This window comes from Cuculus canorus, chromosome 2, assembly GCF_017976375.1.
Source record: "Cuculus canorus isolate bCucCan1 chromosome 2, bCucCan1.pri, whole genome shotgun sequence".
In the NCBI taxonomy this organism is placed as follows: domain Eukaryota; kingdom Metazoa; phylum Chordata; class Aves; order Cuculiformes; family Cuculidae; genus Cuculus; species Cuculus canorus.
The window spans coordinates 102,563,248-102,584,177 of record NC_071402.1 but is presented as its reverse complement, the minus strand read 5'-3'; the positions used below and the strand labels follow the sequence as shown (position 1 = coordinate 102,584,177).

Sequence of the window (20,930 nt, the reverse complement as noted above, 5' to 3'; positions counted from 1 at the left end):
AAATCAGACAGAGTTGTAAGTGATGACATAGACTCGGTAAAACAGACCTGATTCAGCAGCACTGTAAAAAGGCAGATCAGTTCAAAATACTCATAATTTCTTTTCTCTTCCTCTAGCTTGATCACTATCCTCCAACAAGTTACAGCCTACCAACAGCTTCTGACATTCAATTCAATTCCCCAAAGGCACTATTCCTTGGAAAAGTTATAGGTAAGTTTTAATTTTATACCTGGATATTTTATTGGGTATTTTCAGAGGGTACTGAAAACCATAAGCACATGGGACAATGATGTCTGTCATGTTTGCAGCAGGACACTTGCTGGACATGTCATTTTTGACTAGAAGGTGGTAATACTGGAGTCATACCTAATGGAAGCATTGTGTTCGCCTTGTAGCACAGGCTGATGTGCACACAAATAAGTGATTGCTCAGTGCATGGAAAAAAACACATACGGGTAAAAAGACACTTGGAAGTATCATATTTGTGCAGTTCTATTACCCTGTAGGTGTCAGATGGAGGAATTATGAGGAAATCACTGAGACGGCTGCTTCTACGAGGAGATACTGAAGTTATTTTAAATCATATATTCCACTATGACATTATCATATGTTTTATATAATACCTTTATTCATGCAGTTCGCCTTCTTATTCCAGTGCATCCTCTTGTGGCATAACTATCCTTCATCACTCTGCCAAAACTGCCACTCTCTTACAGTGAAGCCCATTGGCAAGGTTCTTTGGAAGTCTGTACCTCCAGCAACACTCATCTATACATTTTCCATCCCTTTTATGGACCTCATTTTTATTTCCCAGGGCAGCAGCTCCCTGGCCAGCTCCCCAGCTGAACTCAAAAGACAATACAGATGCACCTTAAACTGCATTGGCCTCACTTTTAGGCCATTCTACTTTCCATTGCTTAATTTCTCCACTACTGGCATCTTACACGAATTTTCAGGGTCAACCACTTCAAGAATCATTTATTCCACTGATATTTACAGCTTTTAAGGAGAGTTTTTTTCCTCTTTTCAGAGATAAGAGGGTATTGATATTGTTTCCTCTAAGTGCTGTGTATAGGAATGTGGTTTCTTGAACATTTAATCCAGAAAATTGTAAAGCTTTCTTTATTTTGCGGTGTAAGGCAGTAACCAGTTAGCTCTGTGCACTGAAGTTGGAAGTGGAAAAGCAATTGACCACATAGCTAACATGACTTTTTGAAGATACGCTTTTCCATTTTTAAAATCTAACTTGTTGAACTTCAGCAAAATAGGAAATGAAAAGCTTTTTAAATGGTTGGCTAGCAAGAGAGACATAAACTATTGTCTGGTACTCTCAAAGTCAGTTCTGTAGATAGTACAAAAGACAATGTGGTCTGATTTGGGGAAGTCTCTGGAAAACAGGTGTGTTCCCATTTCACCACATTGAGTTATGGTGATTGGGCTAGAGCTGACCGTCCACCTAAGCCATGACCTCTAATGACTAATGACCTTTGTATTCATTAGTTAAAGTGAGGAAACGAAGGACTTCAGGTGGAGCATTAAGGAGCTGGAATAACACTATAGGCAAGGAATAGGGCTTGAGTCTTTCCTGCCAGGTAGCTGTCAGCAAAAATATCAGCTTTAATTCACTGAAGAGTGTTGCAGTGCCCATCTCCAATAGAGTCATTACCAGCAAGATTCCCTTTCTTTTGGAATGGCAGCCCTCCAATGCTTCATCTGTCTAAGAAGCTACCACAGTACAGCAGTGCTGCCTGTGTCTTCTGAATAAGCTTACCTTTTTGAATGGTTGTTTGTATCCAGCTAAAACCAGCACTTTCCTGGTCATTGTAAGCAGGTAATGCTTTGGAGGAGGCCTAGCATGAGAGAGAGAATATGCAGACAGTATTCAACAGAGAAAATGTTGCAGTGTAAGAGAAATAAAAGAGTGAAGAGAAAGAAAAGGACAATTGCTAAATCACACAGGGAAACAATATTTAAACTCATTAAAGTATTAAACTCATTTGAAATACCCTGAGCTGAGACACAGCTCTGTGAAGAAACTACTTTTTATTCCTTTAAATCGCTGAGCTGGGACATGTACTAGCAAAACAGTCATATAACCTCATAGATGAAACCATGACATAGATAGGAGGTTTAGTCTTTGAACTGGTTCTTTCTGAGCTGAGTTTTTAAACATGGTGTTAGCACTACAAGGTCAGTCCACACAGCTGTCTTCCGCATAACCCCATGGCAGCAGGATTAAGTGCACTGTCAGCATGTTTGATGAGTACATCAAACTGTGTGGCACAGTTGACACACTGGAGGGAAGAGAAGCCATCTGGAAGGACCTTGACAGGCTTGAGAGGTGGGCCTGCGCTAAACTCGTGAAGTTCAATAAGACCAAGCGCAGGATACTGCACCTGCATCGAGACAATCCCAAGCACAAAGACAGGCTGGGCAGAGAATGAATGGATTGAGAGCAGCCCTGAAGAGAAGGACTTGGGGGTGCTGGTGGATGAGAAACTCAATATGAGTCGGCAATGTGTGCTTGCAGCCCAGAAAGCCAACTGTGTGCTGGGTTACATCAAAAGAAGTGAGACCAGCAGGGCGAGGGAGGTGATTCTGCCCCTCTACTCTGCTCTCGTGAGACCTCACCTGGGGTCCTCACCACAGGAAGGACATGGATCTGTTAGAGCGAGTCCAGAGGAGGGCCACGACAATGATCCAAGGGCTGGAGCTCCTCCCCAACGAGGACAGGCTGCGAGAGTTGAGGTTGTTCAGCCTGGAGAAAAGAATGCTCCAGGAAGGCCTTCTAGCAACCTTCCGGTACTTAAAAGAGGCCTACAGGAAAGCTGAGGAAAGGCTCTTTATCTGGGAGAGCAGGGATAGGATGAGAGGTAACAGTTTTAAGCTGAAAGAGGGGAGATTCAGAATAGAAATCAGGAATAATTTCTTTCCTGTGAGAGTGGTGAGGCACTGGAACAGGTTGTCCAGAGAAGGCATGGGTGCCCCATCTCTGGAGGTGTTCAAGACTGGGTTGGAAGAGTCTGTGAGCAACCTAATCTATTGGAAACTGTTCCTGCCATTGGCAGGAGGATTTAAACTGGATGATCTTTAAGGTCCCTTCCGACACAAACCAAGTGCTGGTTTCTTTGTGGTGTTTAAGTACTCGCATTCTGAACTTTTCTTTAGGCACACATGGAGAATAAAGTGACTGCAAGAACTGGGCAGCTCAGAAGATGTGTGATACAAACTTTCAGGTCTAAGTTATTTGTTTCAATATTGGCAGTGAATGAAAGCCATAACCATCTCGGAGGTCCAAATAAAATTAATTACCAGTCCAGTTATGTCCCTACAGATCTATATTCGCAGTACCTCACATTTGCCTTGTTTCCAAAAAGTCATATATATGACTAAAATTAGATTTAAGTGTCCTCTGACTGTTTCACTCAGAAAATGAGAAATGAAGCTTGGTAACAGAACAATACCTGTATTCTACCTGTTAATGTGAAGAGCTTGACCATTAGACTCACAGAACTTTTTCTGAGTAAAGGAACATAAGAAGAAAAAAATAGAAGAAGTCAAATATAATTTGATTTTTGTTTTAAAAGACAATTAAGAAAAATATTAAGTATGTGGGAAATTAGAGTTTGTAATCCCCTCACTGTTTAAAAATAGAAGTAACTGACAAGAGTTAAGAAGCAAGTTCCAAATCCAGAATTTCAAATAGTAAACTTAGTCCTGATAATATCTGTCCCATAAGCATATATGGAACAGCTGAAGAATGTCATCAGGAAGCATAAAGCAATCACAGCTATCAGCGATGACCACCTTCAACTCCTCTGCTAACTTAGAAGTGTGGAAACAGGCAAAGGTCTTGGGATACCCTGAAGAAGTAATTTGTGAATAGGTTCCATTTCTGTTTTCCTGTGCTGCTTGGTCATTTTAAGCCACAGGCAACAGCTTCCCTGTTTCTGAAGATGCTGTTTGTCATCCATTCCTCCAAACTGCATCATGTATTTGTTATATATTGTACATCCTATTATCCCTGGGATTGATTACTTCTTTCAACAGCATAAGATTATATTAGCACAATAGAGAATATGATTCTTTTGCTTTCTCTTCTCTGCATCTGTTACTGTCTTTGCAAAATAGAGTATTTTATTAAGCAAAAGAGCAAGACAGTACTAAAGAAACAAAAACCCTACCCTTCTATACTTTCTGCCATAGAACAGTTAAACTTACCTGCAGAGACACAGATTACCTGATGTAAAATTGATGTGAGAATGACCGTGACTATTGAACAGCTTTACTGTGCAACCCTCAGAGTGATGCTGAATGAGGAAAGAGCACAGTTAACACGGTTAAACAAGTTGCAGCAGCTTGAAGCTCAAAGGAGATGCAGAATCCAGTATTTTTAAAGCTTCTAATTGACATCTTGTATGGTTGCATGTATTTCAGTGGACCAGAGGGATTAGCACCAGCAGAAGGTATGGATACATATATCAAGTTAAAATTTGTATCCACTTGCAATTACATTCTCTAAATGGGCAATATGGGAGTAGCCTCCCATTTCACTGCTAGTCTGGCGTCAGTTACATTCAGTTGCTGTTGTTTCCATACTATGCAATTCTTATTTCTTGACAAAAATGAATGCAAGGCCCCGTTTGTAAAGACAGATGGGTTTTTGAAGAGCACTTTGGAATCTTACTAAGAAACTGATCTTCTGCCTGTCTTATTTCCATTTTTATTGGAGTTATTTGCATAGGAGTGGCTGCTTCAGCCACAGCTGTGCTTGCTGTGATAGCTCATCTGCTGCCAGTCAGAAATGATGACTTTTACACCACCTACCCCAATGCAGCACCACTCTCTGCTGTAGGTGTTATAGCAATATGGGTGATTAATAAAATGGTGACAAAATACCTCCATGCCTTGTAATTGTTGATAATATTTTCTGCAAAGCAGGAGGGTCGCATCAGAAACAAAAAGAAATGATTGAATTGCAATTGTAATCAGAAGCATTTCGTCTTATTTAAGTTGAGGTGTTTTCTGCTTTCCTTAAATGATTTCCAGAAAATGCAGTTGTTCACTGGCTTGAAAAATACTGGTATGAAATATTTATAGCCTCCGGAAAACTGGAGGTAAAGGCATGCAGTATATAATTCTTACCCAGGTAAGATGGATTACGATTTGAGGTGTGAAATAAAGCTGAAGGAGACAGTGAATGAAGAATCCTGTTCTACATTAGTGCTTAGTGATAAAAACAATAGCACTAGAAAAAAGCAGGAATTTATGAACAAGATAGAAGGAAATTGTTAATGTTTCAAGGAAAATCTTTATTTTGTTATTTAAACACAGGCTTTGATGGCTGATACAGAAGAGATAAAAGGGAAAAGCTGGCTACCAGGATGACTAGCTGTGAAAAATAAAAACAAAAAGTAGACAACAGAACAGGGAGTGTTGCATGTCACAGTTCAAACCTGAGTCTGCATCTTCGTTTAGGCTGCCACTTGAAACTCATTATTGAGGTGGAATAGAACAGGGTAGAATAATACAGAATTGTACCTCTAAATGTAGTGGGTTTGGATGCAATGTTTAGGTTTGCCTTCATACCCTTTTCGGAGGCTCATGCCAATTTTTGTTATAGGAACTTGCTATGGAGTGAACTGATGTCAGTCTGCACTTTAATACTGAAAGTGGAGTATCTCTTTGAGTTTTAATATGCTTTTATAGAGAATTAACTACACATTATTAAATATGATTTTGCAAAAGTATCATTCTGGTGAACAAAAATAACTTGAGTATTTCTTAATAGGTTATTTAATTGAGCACAGAAACACTGAGATCAGACAAGAGTTGCTCTTGAGAAAGGGGCAAAGTAAAGGAAATATGCTCCTTGACTGTTTTTGCATCTCCACTAACCACTCCAAATCAGACGACACCATTTCAAAAATAATTAAATATCCACCTGGAAACAATCAAGATAATACAAGTAACCTATAACATAGATTATCAATTTCAGAACTGACAGCTAATATCTGTAGGCTCCATTTATATCTCTGTCTCACCCTAGAGCCCTTCAGGTACTTCCAGTAAGAGTAAGAAGAAATAAAACACCTTTCATGTCTGCTATCTTCCTTACAAAAGCAGCTACCATCTCTCTACAACTGAAGAGAGATCCTGGAAATTAACCCCAGGGGCCTAGAATCCTTTCTCAAAAGAGGTTTTCCGCAAGAAGAGGTAGAAGGTCCATTTTTAGATATGTTATTTCCCTGGTGTCAGTGAAAGGATATTTTATTGTTCCCTGGCTGGAGTTTTACTCTTTCTTTATTGGTGTGTGTGGTGAAAATAAGAACTGGTAAGGAGACATTTCTCTGGATGTGTTGCAACATTCACTGCTTTGGGTTGATGGGACATAAGACCAGTTTACACCTAACCAATTAATTAGAAAAACTTTACAAATGTAGGAGATAAATTACATTGTTTAAATGACTTAGGTAAGGTATAGAAATGGGAGTTACTCTTTTCTTGCATGGCGTTTCCCCACAAATGCATACGCAATATTAGGAGGCAAAAGTTTAAAATCCTTTGAACTAACAGCAGTGACAATGGCAATTTTTCTTAGAGGTAATAATTTTTTACTACTAAATAAGATACTTTCTTTTCCATAGAACGAGTATCGTGCTTCAACACTTCTAGCTGGATAACAGAAATGGCCTAAAATGTAATTCGTCCTACCAAAAACATCATATACTTTCAGCATTAACTTCAATGTCCATGTTTCCACAAAACTGCAGAGGTTTGTAGTGCAGAGGGTTTGTTTCATACCAAAGGAAGTCTAAACCTATGAACCTCTTTGAGAACATTTACTGTCATTGAAAGGGGGATTTTGATAACCTTGATAAAAAATTCTGTAAAGGATCTGGCCATTGTCCTCATTGACACTCAAGTTTGGGTATGCTGCTTGTCATAATCTGATCTAAAGTTAATATAAATCCAACAAAATACCAAAAACCAGCTTAGATTATGTCTCTCATACTGCAAGGCACTTCGCTCAGCTCTTAAATTTGGATCCTAGAACATAATGTAGAGCTGTAAACAGATCATGAATAATCCAGAAGTATTATTCTACTACTCATCTATGACACGTATCTACTACTACTTCATGATCATAATGAGGTTAATGCCTCACTATATGTATTAGCATTGTGGCAGTCAGGGCTCCACAGCTAGAGTTTGCTCTTGGCTCTCCATTTTGCAGTGTAGAAAGTAATCTGAGTGCAGGGTAGCTTAGCCTACTTTTGCTGATAGTGAGCAGAATATAGCTAGTATGCTGTGAATTCATCCACTAACTAACTTACTTCAAACTATGTGCCAGCTACTTCATTTCTGAACAGTAGTATTAGCATTCAGCACTGTAATATCAGGGAGAATGCATATGTGTATTGTCATATCAGGAGCCCTCCTGCTACAGTAGCAGTTGAATATTAAAGATCTGCATTCCCCTTCATAAGCCACACATAAATTATCACACAAAAATATAACATCTGGACAATTTTCCATCTTCTCCTCCTCCTACATAATAGCATCACCCTGGCTGAAACTCCCGTGGGATTTAATATTGCCTATTCTATTTCTCTGACCTCAGGTCTGTCTATCTGTCGATATCCAACTTTTTGAAGTGTTTGTGGTAATGCTAGAAATGTTCCACAGCTCTTTTAGTTAGAAGAAGAACAAACATAAATGCAAAACATTTTTTTGTTTCAGATCTCTGAGTTTTTGACCCATCTGAGAAATCCTACCCTATTCAAGAGACTATGCAAGAGTCTCTTAGTTCCTATAAGGGTCTTCTCCTTTATGCTTTAAGATGTCTCAGAAAATTGTTTCATATAGATCGCTCTACGGAATCTTGCAGGAAAAATAATCCTATTGCTTTACATTTATTCCCAAAGTGTGCATCTATTACCTTTGGGGGGAAAAAAGATGAGATTTTAGAGACATGTAATTTAGTTAGTGCCATTTTGAACAGAACATTTGCACAAGTCTTACCTGACATTTAAAACCATGCAATAACACTATTTAAAAGTAATGGAATAAAATGAAAACTTAAACTTCAGTAATTAGTGCCCTTTTCCTCACTTCTATTTCTTGTAGCTGTTTCCTAACTTCCTACTTTATTAAGGTCTCATGTCTTAGTTATACAACTTGTTATAGAACTTGTCCCTATTGCAGGAAGAGAGGAGCTATTTCACCAGTATCGTGTAATATCTAGTACTAACTTATTTCACATGCAGCTGCTTTAAAGGACCAAAGCACGGAACTGAACATGGCAAGATCACCAAGAAGATCAATAAAATCTGCAGTTTGCCCTATAAAGTTGTAATGGCATAGACTGCAAACTCAGAGAGCTGAGAACACCTTCCAAAGGGTTACACAATCTGAAAACTGAAAGCCTAAGGTACACTGGAAGTGGAAAATGAGAGCATGCTATAATTCTCCTCCAAATATATTTGAAGGAAAAATCAAAAATCAGAATACGCCTTCCCTCACCTTGATTATTTGAGGGGAAATGTAATTGACTAAAAAAATTCGTCTAGGCCAAGGCACAATCCCTTGAATTTCACTTAACATGGGCACTGCTCCTACTTCCAGAGGGAAAACATTCAAAAATAATACAAATGTGGACCCATGTTTTCATCAGAATCAGCTTTAGAAATTTCCACTCTGGCCAGATTATATTGTTTAAGGGTACAGATTATCTACATGCATTACTTCTAAGGACAAGTAAACAAATTACGTCTAATTCGAATCTCACTCATTGTTTGACAGTTGAAAAAAAATACCCTGGTTTTATCTGCTGCTTTTTTCATTTGGGAAAGAGCAAAACAACTCATAGCTTGACCAAAATATTGCAGTTAAAACTCTTCTCTTTGGTCAAATGAATCATAATCTCTCCAAGACATTGTGTGCCTCCAAGTCTGTGGTCCGATTCAGAGAGTCTGCCGGGCAGACAAGAGAAGTCGCTTTGTGTTCCTTGCTTTGGAAGGTCAAAGGGGTCAAGTCAATCCTCTCCCTCAACAGCTGTCGAAGTTTTCATTCCCATAAGTAATAATTTGAAGTTGCACATGTCCTCTTCTGATCTGCAATGGCCACTTATGCTAGAAGTGCCAGAAGTTTCCTAGAACCTGAAGGTAATTAACTCAAATTGCTGGAGAACCTGGAAAAGGCAAGGGATGTGAGAGTTTCTGAGTTGTGAACTAGGTAACTAGGAATTTCATGCTATGTGCTACTGTGCCTGAAGTAATAAACCCCAATAGGAGAGTAGGACCATTGCCCATAGCAAAGTGCTCCACTAATGCACCTTTGCGCACCAGGTCTCAGAGCCGCCTTAGGTCTGGATGGCTTTCATTCTTTCAGAGATAGGTCTGAACTTGTCTGTGCAGATAAGTTTTAAGATGTACAGCTTAGTGGGATGAAATTTGTCTCAATTCAAAGGCTCAACACAAAGTATTTGCAATGCTAATCCCCAGTGTAACCCACAGCCTTAAGTAGACATTATTAGAATGTGAAGTAAGCCTATATTGCACTGCTGTTCTTTGCACAAGAAAAAAATCACCTCTTCTGCATAAATACAATCAAGACATAGTAAAATAAACATATTCCTCAAACAATATTACATAACGAATAATTGTAAAGAGAAGATAATCTTTTTACAGGTACTTTATGTAGAACTATAAATTCATAGGCTAAATTGTTCATAGTGACTAATTTGCTTAATTCCTACTATCATGAAAAAAAGGGGAGGAAAATAATTATGGGAAGATAATGTTACATTTTTCTGTTAAGCTAGACCTTTCACTGTAAGTTATTTTGCATTTCTTTTAAAGGAAATGCTCTCATTATTTAAAGTACAGAACCAAAATTTGACTGATGCCTTATTCTCAAGCTATTATTCAAGATATAGATATATATATATATATATATATGCTCTTTACATAAGCCCATTCTGATAGGTACAGTAATGTGTTCTCCATCTGCATATTTCACAGAATAGTTAAAACACTTAGTTGCCACAGAGAACTAACTAATTCAAAAGATTGTTCATTCCATTTCCAGTGGCTTCAACTACGTTCACACTGTAGATAACAAGAATTGTAGTTGCATAAGTGACCTCAATTAAAAATGGCGAGAGCCTAGTCAAAAAAGTAGGCCTTTATATATCTAATTAAACAAAACAAATTGTCTTAATTTAACAATTCAGATTGTCTCTAGATCAGAAATTAATAGAATGACTTTTGGACAGAAAGATGGAAACTGTCTGAACATTCACAAGTCTTCCATGGGAGTATGTACTTTAACAGCTAAATTCTTTCACCAAGCCCCGGCAATGATCTGCATTCATCTAAAAATGAATGTATGGTGAAAATAAGAAGTGACAGAAATTCTCTTTGCTGGCTGTGTTATTTGATGGAGGCTTTGGAAAAAGTTATTATGTCATGTTTTTCTTTTTGGTCTTAAACTATGATATCTTATTTGAATGATACATTTTACACAGACTTTAGTAGTTTCAAGAATATGTCTTGTAATAGCATTACTTTTAAATACCTTCCTGAACTAGATTCAGAGATTTTCTACAGCACAATCTATATCAGCGATGGCTCCTTGTGTTGCAATTTAGTTGTTTATTCTGAAAATAAATCTGATGCATTACTAGCAGTGTCATGCCATTGGCCATGACAGTTACTGATCCTTAGATTTAGAGGCCAAAATAAAACCCTATTTAATCTGCAGTATAATTGCTAGTTCATAAACACCTAATTTAAATACAAGAACAAACACATGTCTTTACAACTTTCTTTTATAGAAGCCTGTTTCCTCTCCCATAAACGTACACCACTTTCCAGAAGTATCTCTGTTACGACTACATGAACTTACAAATCTATCTCAGCTACTGAAATATTAGAGTTATACTCCACTTGTAAATGAAGCAGTTGAGTAAGGTTACAGTCAACCTCTCACCAAAAGGTGATATATTTTTTTTATTCAGTCTGATAACAAGATAACATATTGTCACTGGTTTTATTGCTCCTTTCTATTTTGTGCCTCTTCAGAGAGTGTTCCTAATTTTACCAGTCCTCTCTGGGTTTTTTTGGAGAGATTTTCAGCTACCTCATTGTTACATGCAAATGCTTGTTGATCAACAAAATTGTCTTCTGATCCTTCTTCCCAGCTGCAGAATCCAAACTGTGTAAGGATTTCACCCTAATATATGTAGTTCTTAAAAAATGTCCAGGGAGAGAATCAGGTCTGTCACTTCGTGTCAGAAAAACTGGATTGTTTAAAATACTCAAGCTAGAATGATCATACACACAAAAGCTTTTAGAAAGATTTGAAAAGGATTTCTTGAGTTGAAGATGATGAGACAGCTCAGAAATATTGGTATCTTCAGGGGAAAACTTTTATTACAATTATCAGTGTAATCACCAAGCTGTCACATCACTGTCAGACAAATTTGGGGTGATTTCAGTTTAGCACCTCAAAAACATGTACACTTAACATAGCACGATTCCCAGTATCCTTTGGCTAATAGCAACCTCTAGCTGGTTTCTTGCTTCTACATTCTCATGAGATTCTTTGCAAGACAGTCAATAACACAACAATGGGTATGGTATGGTCTACTATTTATGCATTAATTAGACAAGGAATTAAAGACAAAAGCTATGGGAGGAACGGAGGGACATGAACTTCAACTACAGCTTCTCAAACCATTTTACTTTCTCTTAAGCAAACACACAGATTACTTATTTTTTATCATTTAGTAAGACTAATACAACAGCTCAGCACTTTCCTTTTCTATTCCCCAATAAAATAAAAAAGAAGAAAATAGTCCAAAAGCTTTATAAGCCATAAAAAATCTTGGAGCAGAAGTGCAGGAGAAAGAACTGACAATGTTCTCAGAAGACTGTAATTATTTTTTTGTAAGATGAAGTTTATTGCCTAATTTTCTCTTTATCATTTTTCCCATTAAATGCTTTGAAGAAGCTTCTCAGGAAAGCGTAAATGGCTACTAGAAAATGTCAAGTGCAAACTAACCTAAAGCTTGTCAAACTATGTTGTTGTGATGTGGGCCTTGTTCTCCCAATTACAAATTAACCCATACCAAAACACAAACCCAAAACATTTGAAACTTCTCTATCTAATAGTTAATAATGAAGGTAATATACAGGTTCTGTTATGTAAATATACTGCAGTCTCTATTTTAATTCTTATATACAAGGTGTTAAATAATAGTCTGAGCACTTATTAAGATGATTTTTCTTTCTTATTTTTCACTGAAGAAATATAATTTTCCCAGTAGAATAACATAGTTCTGAGCCAAGAACATTTTTTCACTAGTCCAGAGTGATGTTTCCTTCCTTCTTTCCAGTTCAACATCGCCCAGAGGCCCATCTGGGATTCATCTGTGTGGAATAAAAAAAGACCATATAATAGACTGGAATACTATATTTTACTGAAAGATTCACAAATATCACTGATGTTAGTCATTAATGTCAATGCTGCTCTTGTGCTTTAAATACGGACAAACAGGACACTAATAAAACTTAATGAAGTGAGATCTGTGATCTGTCAGGTTTAGAAATAATCCGAATTGCCCTGAATCACACAAACTAGTTTTATGTCCAGTGACTTCTACAGTCGACACATTAACATACATCCTAAAGAACACTTCTGGCTTTTGGACAATACATTTTTTATAGAACTTTAAGGAAGTTAATAATAGCAAAAATGTCTTTTGCACAGTACTCAAGAAGATGCTCTTCACCGCTCTCAAACACTGCTGCAGCCACTGAGACCTAGCCATTGAGACCATTGACCTAGGATTTCTTTCTTGATGTGTTAAAGTTAAAGGATGAGAGCAACCTGACCCAGTGGAAGGTGTCCCTGCTTGTGGCAGCGGCTTACGGTCACTTCTGTCCCTGCCCATGGCAGGGAGATTGGAACTAGATGATCTTTAAGGTCCCTTCCAACTCAAATTATTCTATGTTTCTATGATTGATTCTATGAGAGGAAAAGAATTGCATGCATTGGTACTTACCTCTTGTTTCCAGTAATAAAGTCTTAGGTCTCTGGCATGTAAATAAAGAATTGTTAAGCATTGATAAACTTCTTTTTTTTTTTCTGGAATGTGATAGAATAAACAAGGGGGACCACTGAATATGGGTTTACATAATCTTCAGATTATCCAATTTAATTTAAAAGTTTAAAAGGCAAGCGATGAAAACTCCAGTATCAATTAGAAATTTAAAATTACAATCCTCATGCAGTCATCTTTAATGCTGTAGAATTCATGATAAGATTTGTTTGTTTTAGATTAATCCCCCAATATCTCATTTAAGTAGTATAGAAAGAAACTGAACATTGAAAGTCTCAGTTTTGTTCTTCATATGGCTTTTACAGATGAGATATAAGTAGATTTTTATTGCCTGTCCATCTGCTGTTCCACTCCTAACACGGATGCTTAATTTCTCAGTTACTTGTAATATTTATTAACTTGCTGAAGGAAAACAACTGCTAAAATAACTAATAGGTTAAATTTAAAAATAGTTTTTCTTATGCTGTTTTCATAGAAAAAGTTCCTGCCGAGGTTTCAATGTGTTAATTTGAAGAGAAATTCAGCAGAGTGTCTTGAACACATTGAACAAGAAAAGCAGGAAATGCTTGGATATAGCAGTGAACAGCTACAAAACAGTTTAAGTTTGGCAAATGTCTGTAAAGACCATTTTGAGGACTTGATTCTGATGCACCCTGTATTTTGATAAATAATTCAGAAATAACAACTGCATTGTGTAAAGGAACTGCTTTTCATACATTTCAAGTAGGCTTCTTATTTTAGTAATGAGATAATTCGGAAAATGAACTTATTCCACATTATATCACTGTATTTGAAAAACATTTATTCCACCCATAGGCAATACCAAGTGACAGTTCTGACAAATGGAAAGGTTTTGTAGGATTTTTTTTTTCACAACAGATACTTTAGCACCCTTTTCACTTGAATATTGATCTGGATGAAGCAGATAGTCTCCTAAAGCAATGAAATACATGGTGTCAAACAAATCTCCCAAAACTTCAAGTCTTATAGAATGAACATACCAGAGTCAGAAAATGGAGTCAGAGCTGGTGGAAGCTGTGAGAGTCCCTTCTGCTCATCTTTCAGATGTACTGGCTGCGGGGCTGTCCCTTCTGCCGGGAGAGGCAGTAAAGCCGTTTTAGAAGTGGAAACTTCAATTATGTGGAATGTGTAGAGTGGGCCAGCAGAAAGGAAGGGTGGGGAAGCTGGCTGAGCTGCATGGACACAGCTGGGTAACCACTGTCACCTACCCATCATGGTTACCACATCACTGTTGTTCTGCGTCTCTTTGGAGACTTAACTCCCATCTTGAAGGAAACCTGCAAAAATCACCATTGTTCCACCGGGGATGCAGAGCTGGCAAAAGAAACTGAGATGATTCACACAGTGCACCTCAGCAGAGGTAATGGCCCTGGGTAGGACCTCAATAAGGATGTTAGTGTCATCCTAGGAGGCTCTGCTAACCTTGCACCTTCTGCCTGAGACAGTCTGTACCTCTGCTCAGTGTTGCTCTGTGCCGTGTGGCCTATAGGCAAGTTTTCATGACTTAGGTGACTGACCTGCTTTCCTTTCTAGATATTTTTTATAAATCATTTGTTGTTTATTCATTACATTTCAGGTCTCGGATACATTTCTAAATAGGAAATTGATGACAGATATTTTTCCTCTATTTTAAGGCGATAACTCATCCATAATTCTCCCCCTTTTTTTATGGATGCAGTATCATTACCTTGCCGTAATACTCTCCTAGCCTATGCATTCAACAACAAAATGCAGTTACTGCATTCTTCCCACCTGCTGCAGTCATATAAAATAAAATCTTTTCATGAATGAATAAAGGACAGATTTCATGCATCATAAATGTACCTGTTCCATTGAAAATTTTTTGATTGCTGTTGTTCCTGGTTTGTTTTGCAAAAATGATGTCCAGAAATATTAGTAGTGATTTTCCTCAAAAATTTTTGTTATGAAGAGAATCACATGTGAAAACTAGTGCTTTTTTCAAATATCTTCAAGATGGTTGTCATTCTTCTTCAAATTGTAATCTATATCTATTCAGCTCAAGACAAGCTAGGTCCTTTGCATTCAGTAAATGATGCTACTCTATTATTTTTTCAGTTGCCTAGATCTGTTTTTTTCTCTGGTGAAGTCATTCTTTTTCAATGAATCATTGTTGTCAGTTAAAAAGCTGATCAATATACCATGCTAGAGTATGAAGTGTTGAAGTACTAGGATAGATGCTGAAATAAGAATTGCATTGTCACGGTAACCTGTACATTTGGAGAACAGATACTAGATTTAAAGAATTGCACCTTTTCACTAAGATACTGAGCTCTCTGCAGTCAAGGCTGCTTTTCAGCTTTACACCAGGGCACAGCAGCAGCAAGACCTGAGACATTTCTGGGCAACCTCTCCTCTTTAGCCTTCTCCGCTTTCAGCATCTTCTAGCCCTTCTGTGGAAAGGCACTGTCCCACCGCACCCTGTACAGACACTCAATAGATGTTTCCACATGCAGCAAAGGCATCAATGCGGCCATTTCACAAGGCACACTGCCCTGCAGATTTCATGTGACAGAATAAGAAGGCAGTATTTTTAAGTGACATAGCTTTATCTCAGCTGAAACAAGTGGCATTTTACGCTGGCATATACTCTCAGGTGCTTGCTTTACTTTGAAAAAGAAGAAAAGAAGCCTATTCAGCAGCTCTCCAACAAGCGCCTGCAAGCTTGCAGGAATCCATAGATTTCTCTCCATTAATGCACAGAGGATACCTTCATTGCTTGAGATTGTTATCTTGACTTTGTATAGTCTTGTCTCCAGGAATGAAGGAATGTCTGGCTGACAGCTAAGCTTGGATTGCATCTGGTACCTGAGTATTGCCTATAGTGTGCCAAGTCCTTTCTGCTGAGGAATGCAGTGAAGCCAGTGCATTAATTTTATGAAGGTCTGTTTTGCTGGAATGAGGGTGATAGACGCACTCTGTCCTCATACAGGAAAATAAATATTTTCATCCTCTGTAAATAGGAAATTTTAGGTTTTTTCCACTTTTCAGGGTGAGGAGAGGGTTGGACATGGAGGGAGAGGGTGACAGGAAAGGAGAATGAGACATGATGAGCTTGAGAGACAGCCGGTTTGTGTTCAGACATGGATCTGTTTTCTTTCTTGTTACTCCCACATGGAATTAGCTAGTAAGGTGTTCATCACAGGGTTCAGGCAGTATTTTCTGTTCCCAGTATGATTCCTTTACCAGCAGTGCTGCTCACAAGGTGTTTCTTGTACCGATTTTGTGTGTTTTCAAAGGTGTGCATGGCACTTGCACCCTAAATCCATTTCTGTAACTTCCATGATAGATATTTCCAGTTCTTCCTTAAGACTAACGTATGACTGTTAGATGTTTTTTAAGAAATTTACTGTTTACATAATTGTCATAATAATGTGTCCAGTTAGATTAAAGGCCAAATTAAACATAAGCCAAATCATAATATAGTGGAGACGAGTACAAATTCTTGTGTATGCAGGTTCCCCTGCATTTGTTTCCCAGTCTCAGCCTGCTCACCTTTGAGCTTCCCCACAGCTCCATGTAAGGGCAGCAGGCTTAGGACTCCTCTTAGACTGAAACACAGCGCTGCATTTCAACTATGCTATAATTACTTTAGCTTTCTCCAAAGTAAAAGCAATTTGGGGAGCTTTCTTACACACACACTTGCTCTAGGCTTCTTGACTAGCCCATAGCTCCCTTTTCCTCCCACCCTCTGACTCCCTTTACCCTCCCTAGATCCCTGTGGCTCCAATTAACATATAAATTTGTAGCAGACAGCTTTTATCTTGACTATATTCAGGTCAGACTGCATCCTGTTCCTGCTGCTGGATTCAGAGCACTATGTCTCTGCTGCTCTGGATCCAGTGCCTCAACTCATCCAGTTTTCAGTGCCCCACAGGCTCACAGCCACTGTAAGTCCCGGCTCCCAAAGCTGTGGTGTGGTCTACAAAACATGGCAGAGCTCTGCAGGTCAGCATTTTCCATGCTCTTAGCATAAACAAATTGTATGTCCTTCCTTCTTTGTGCCAGAGCTCAAATGGAAATTGTTAGAAATGTCTATGTTTTGAAAAATAAGTAGTAATTATTATGAACTGCTAAGACAATTTTCTTTCCTTGAGAATTAAACAGCTCAGGCACCTTAGTTCTGAATACCAAGTTCTCATTGTGAAGTACAGAGGAACTGAGAGTTTTAACAGTTCTGAGAATTGCTTAATATGGGCAAAATAAAACAAGGCAATTTTCCCTTGATTTATTTTTCCTTAATTTCTCTTTACTTAAATGAGCCTGAGGCAAGGCAGCTTGGGAAGCTAGAGCCTAATTAGCAGCTTTCTCTAAGCACCTAATAGGATGTGTCAGAGAGAAGTGCAGAGGGCCACATAGGAAAGAAAAAGACCAGTACCTCAACAGCACCATCATAGGGCATTTAAAATAGCAACTTAGGCCCAAAGGAGGAAAAAAAATGTGCAGTCACAGTGGAGCACCACTTTCTGCTGCCTGGGCTGTGTTGTCTGCTGCTAAGTACAACTATGAGCATTGATTAGCAAGATCTGCTTCATAATGCACTGAGAAAATTGGTGATTGATGCTGGCCCTACCAAGAAGCTGTAGCAGGTCCATACTGTGCACTATTCTTGGTTGACAAAGGAATTTAGGAAAGCAAATGCTTCTAGAGGGAAAGAAAAATTAGTAGAACCATAGGGACTGAGAAGTGCAGTGGAAGAAGCCATGAGAAACACAGATGTTCTACACAAAACAATGGTGACAAAGCAACAGAGTTCGTAAGCTAGAAAGATGTCTGATGGCAAGTGCCTGTGGATCAAACAGGGATGTCTGGCTCCTGTGGTGTCAGGCTGGAGTAGTATACAGCTTTGGAAACAGCACTAGCTCAGTTGTCCAAGGAAGGAACCAATTTTCCTTGTTTCTTTGTTCTTACTGTGTGACCATGAAGCAAAGAAGTGACAAATACATTTTTACCTCACCTGTCTGCTCTTTCTTATTGTGGACTGGCTTCCACTCAGTAACAAACTCTTATCCCCTGTCAAAATGCCCAGCCACTGTCTCAGCTGAGTGTGTGACAATTTGGCTTCAGCACAAGCTGTTTTCACAGATTGCAAACTGAAGGCATCAAATTCTGTGCTGTTGCATTTCTGTTCTCTTGAACCTCCAGTCCCAAGAGTTCAGTACCATGGGTAAAGCTAGTGACACATTGCTCTCTCCCTCAAAATGCAAGGGAAAGCTAAGGAACATGATGTGTGACCAGTACTACTCCAGCAGTGATCCGAGTTTAAGCAATTGGCAGAAAGTCCCCTCCTCTAACCATCATCCTCACGGTATTGCTAGTTAACTGGTTTAGAAAAGCATCAACTGTCCTTTTTAAGGCAAATGTAACAACTTATCATAGATTTTCCAAGCCAAAACAACAAGGTCCTTCTACAAATTAAGCTCCTGCAATCTCAATCTGGCCTTCACTTTTATTATCTAGACTGCTGCCTGAATCAAACTTCTGTTAATAATGAACTAGAGGCAGGGAGGAAAGAAATGAAGAAATACTCCTTTTTTTTTTTTTTTTTCTAGTTTTCAGATGGAATCATCAAGAGGAATCCCAACTATATATATTTTTTTTAAATTTATATTGGGAATTTCTTGTGCTAATATTCAACTCCTCTTGCGGAGTTTGGTGCTGAATATGCTCAAATACAGCCTTTTATAAGTGTGCATGAAGAGTTTCTGCAGATGTATACCTACCAGCTTGCCAGCTGCTGAAAGAGATAAATGCTTTCATAGGTCATCTATCACTGTCCCTTTTTTACAGCTCTTCTGACCTGCATCCATCCAGTAGCCCAGCAGTAACTCCAAGCAGGTTGCTTGTCATTCAGAAATGATGCATAACTCACAATTGTGCCTGTGAAATCAAACCCTGCTTCACACAGACCGTGAACTGGAACATGTAGTGGCTACATTAGCAGAAGCGGAGATAAATGTTATGCCTGGTAAATTCAGTAAATCCAGAATGTTTCAGCCTCACTGTACATCTGTTGATGTGTCAGACTATGTGTTCTGTGCATTTCAATGCTGTTGGGCTTGTGAGCATCACAAAACTCACTATTATATTGGAGCTACCAGCAATACTTGAAGTATTTATTTTTCTCAGTTTGTCAGAGGAAGTGTGAGCGGAGAAAGAAGTGCAGATTTTTAGGGCAAAATAATATTTAATGGTTTGTTCTTTTCTCGACTTATATCCAACTACTTCAATCAGTAAGGAATAGTCTGTGTATCAGGGAATGAAAAAACTATATGAGATCTTAGAGGATTCAGTAAATTTTGTAAATTTCCACACAGAGATGGTGATGAACAACACCTTGATTTCTTAGCACAGAAATTCCCACATAAACATAAGTTCTTGGAGTACCCGAAGCTTCTCAAATAATGCAAGTTTTCCAAATTTTTGTGGAGAACTCTTCCAATGTGAAACGGGTGTCTTGACAAAAAAATGTCTTCTCCCCACCCAAGCATACTAATCCACATCACCCAGAGGCCTGAATCTGATACTTAAAGAAAAACGTTTGTTCTAAGTGCCCAGATATTGTGATGGGAAAATATCTGACAACAGCAATGTTACTTCTATAAAACCCCAGACGAAAGTAAAAAAAAAAAAAAAAGGAAACAACAAACCACAACACGAAAAAAGCAGTAGAGGGGAAGTAGTGCACACAACAAAGTAGTAAAAGATATCACTGATTAGAACACTTGGAATAAAACAAGATAGACGGGAACAAATGATATCTGAACAGAAGATGTGGCAAAACAGTGGTGAATAAGGAGAACTGAGAGAAAACACTGAATAGGAAACCATAATAGATAGGTGTATTGCATAATCAGCATCAATACTTGAACAGAAATTCCATGAGATGTGATGCCAAACATATAACAAAACACCCTAAGCTTTACTCCAGATAAGACATCAAATTCTACTTGAAATCTGCATTTCCTAAGCGGTTGTACAAAAAACCTCTCCACATTTTATGGTGGCCTTTTTTCTTTAATTCTTCAAGTCTTGGAGTTCTTCCCTCTAGTAGTAATTCTCTGGTGTCTTTTTCTTATTCACACTGCAAATGATTCAGCACCTTAGGGCAGCAAAGATTTGTCATCTGCGGTCTAGTAGTTTAACATATGTGTATTTTGTGACTAAAAATTACTGGAAACATTAATCTTAAACTCTGCTAGAGGTTGCTTTTTATATAGTTATTTTTATAATTTTTATATAGGTATATATAACCTAAACAAAAAAAAAAATATCAGAGACAATGGTACCAAGCAGACTGTAGAAGGAAACTGATTTCCTCCTCGAACATGTGCATGCTTCAGCATATTAAAGACTGCAGCCTCTTTATCAATTCAAATGCTGTTTCTCATCTTCCAGTGAAATCTTATCTGAATAGCCTTCCATTCTGGAGGTTTTACAGTTCATGCATTTCTGGGTATATTAATTAAATATCTAATTTTCTAGTTGGGTTTCTGATTTGGATATAATGTTTTGCCAGCTTATTCAATGTTACCCTTTTGATTGGAAGGAATAAATTCATTCCTGGAAGAAGAGAATCATGTCTTAAATATTCATTTTTTTAAAAAAGAAAATCTTACTTTAATTACCTAATTTTCTTCTCTTTGGTACCTCAGCATAGTGAATCCTTTATGCCTTTGTACCCGTTGTGCATTGTTTTAAAAATTGAAAGGGCATTCATCTGAGAAAAAAATAAAATCTCAATCAGCAGGAAATAAATCTT

The 20,930-nt window shown here is 38.1% G+C and overlaps 1 protein-coding gene across 1 annotated transcript in view; it reads left to right on the top strand.

The window, feature by feature from the left end:
• CNTNAP2 (contactin associated protein 2) overlaps positions 1-20,930 on the top strand; it is a 1,069,322-nt gene that overhangs the window by 998,449 nt on the left and 49,943 nt on the right. Inside the window, exon 21 of the mRNA XM_009568467.2 lies at positions 117-210. Within this exon, the coding sequence (XP_009566762.1) occupies positions 117-210 (94 nt within the window). The remainder of the gene's footprint in view (positions 1-116; positions 211-20,930) is intronic.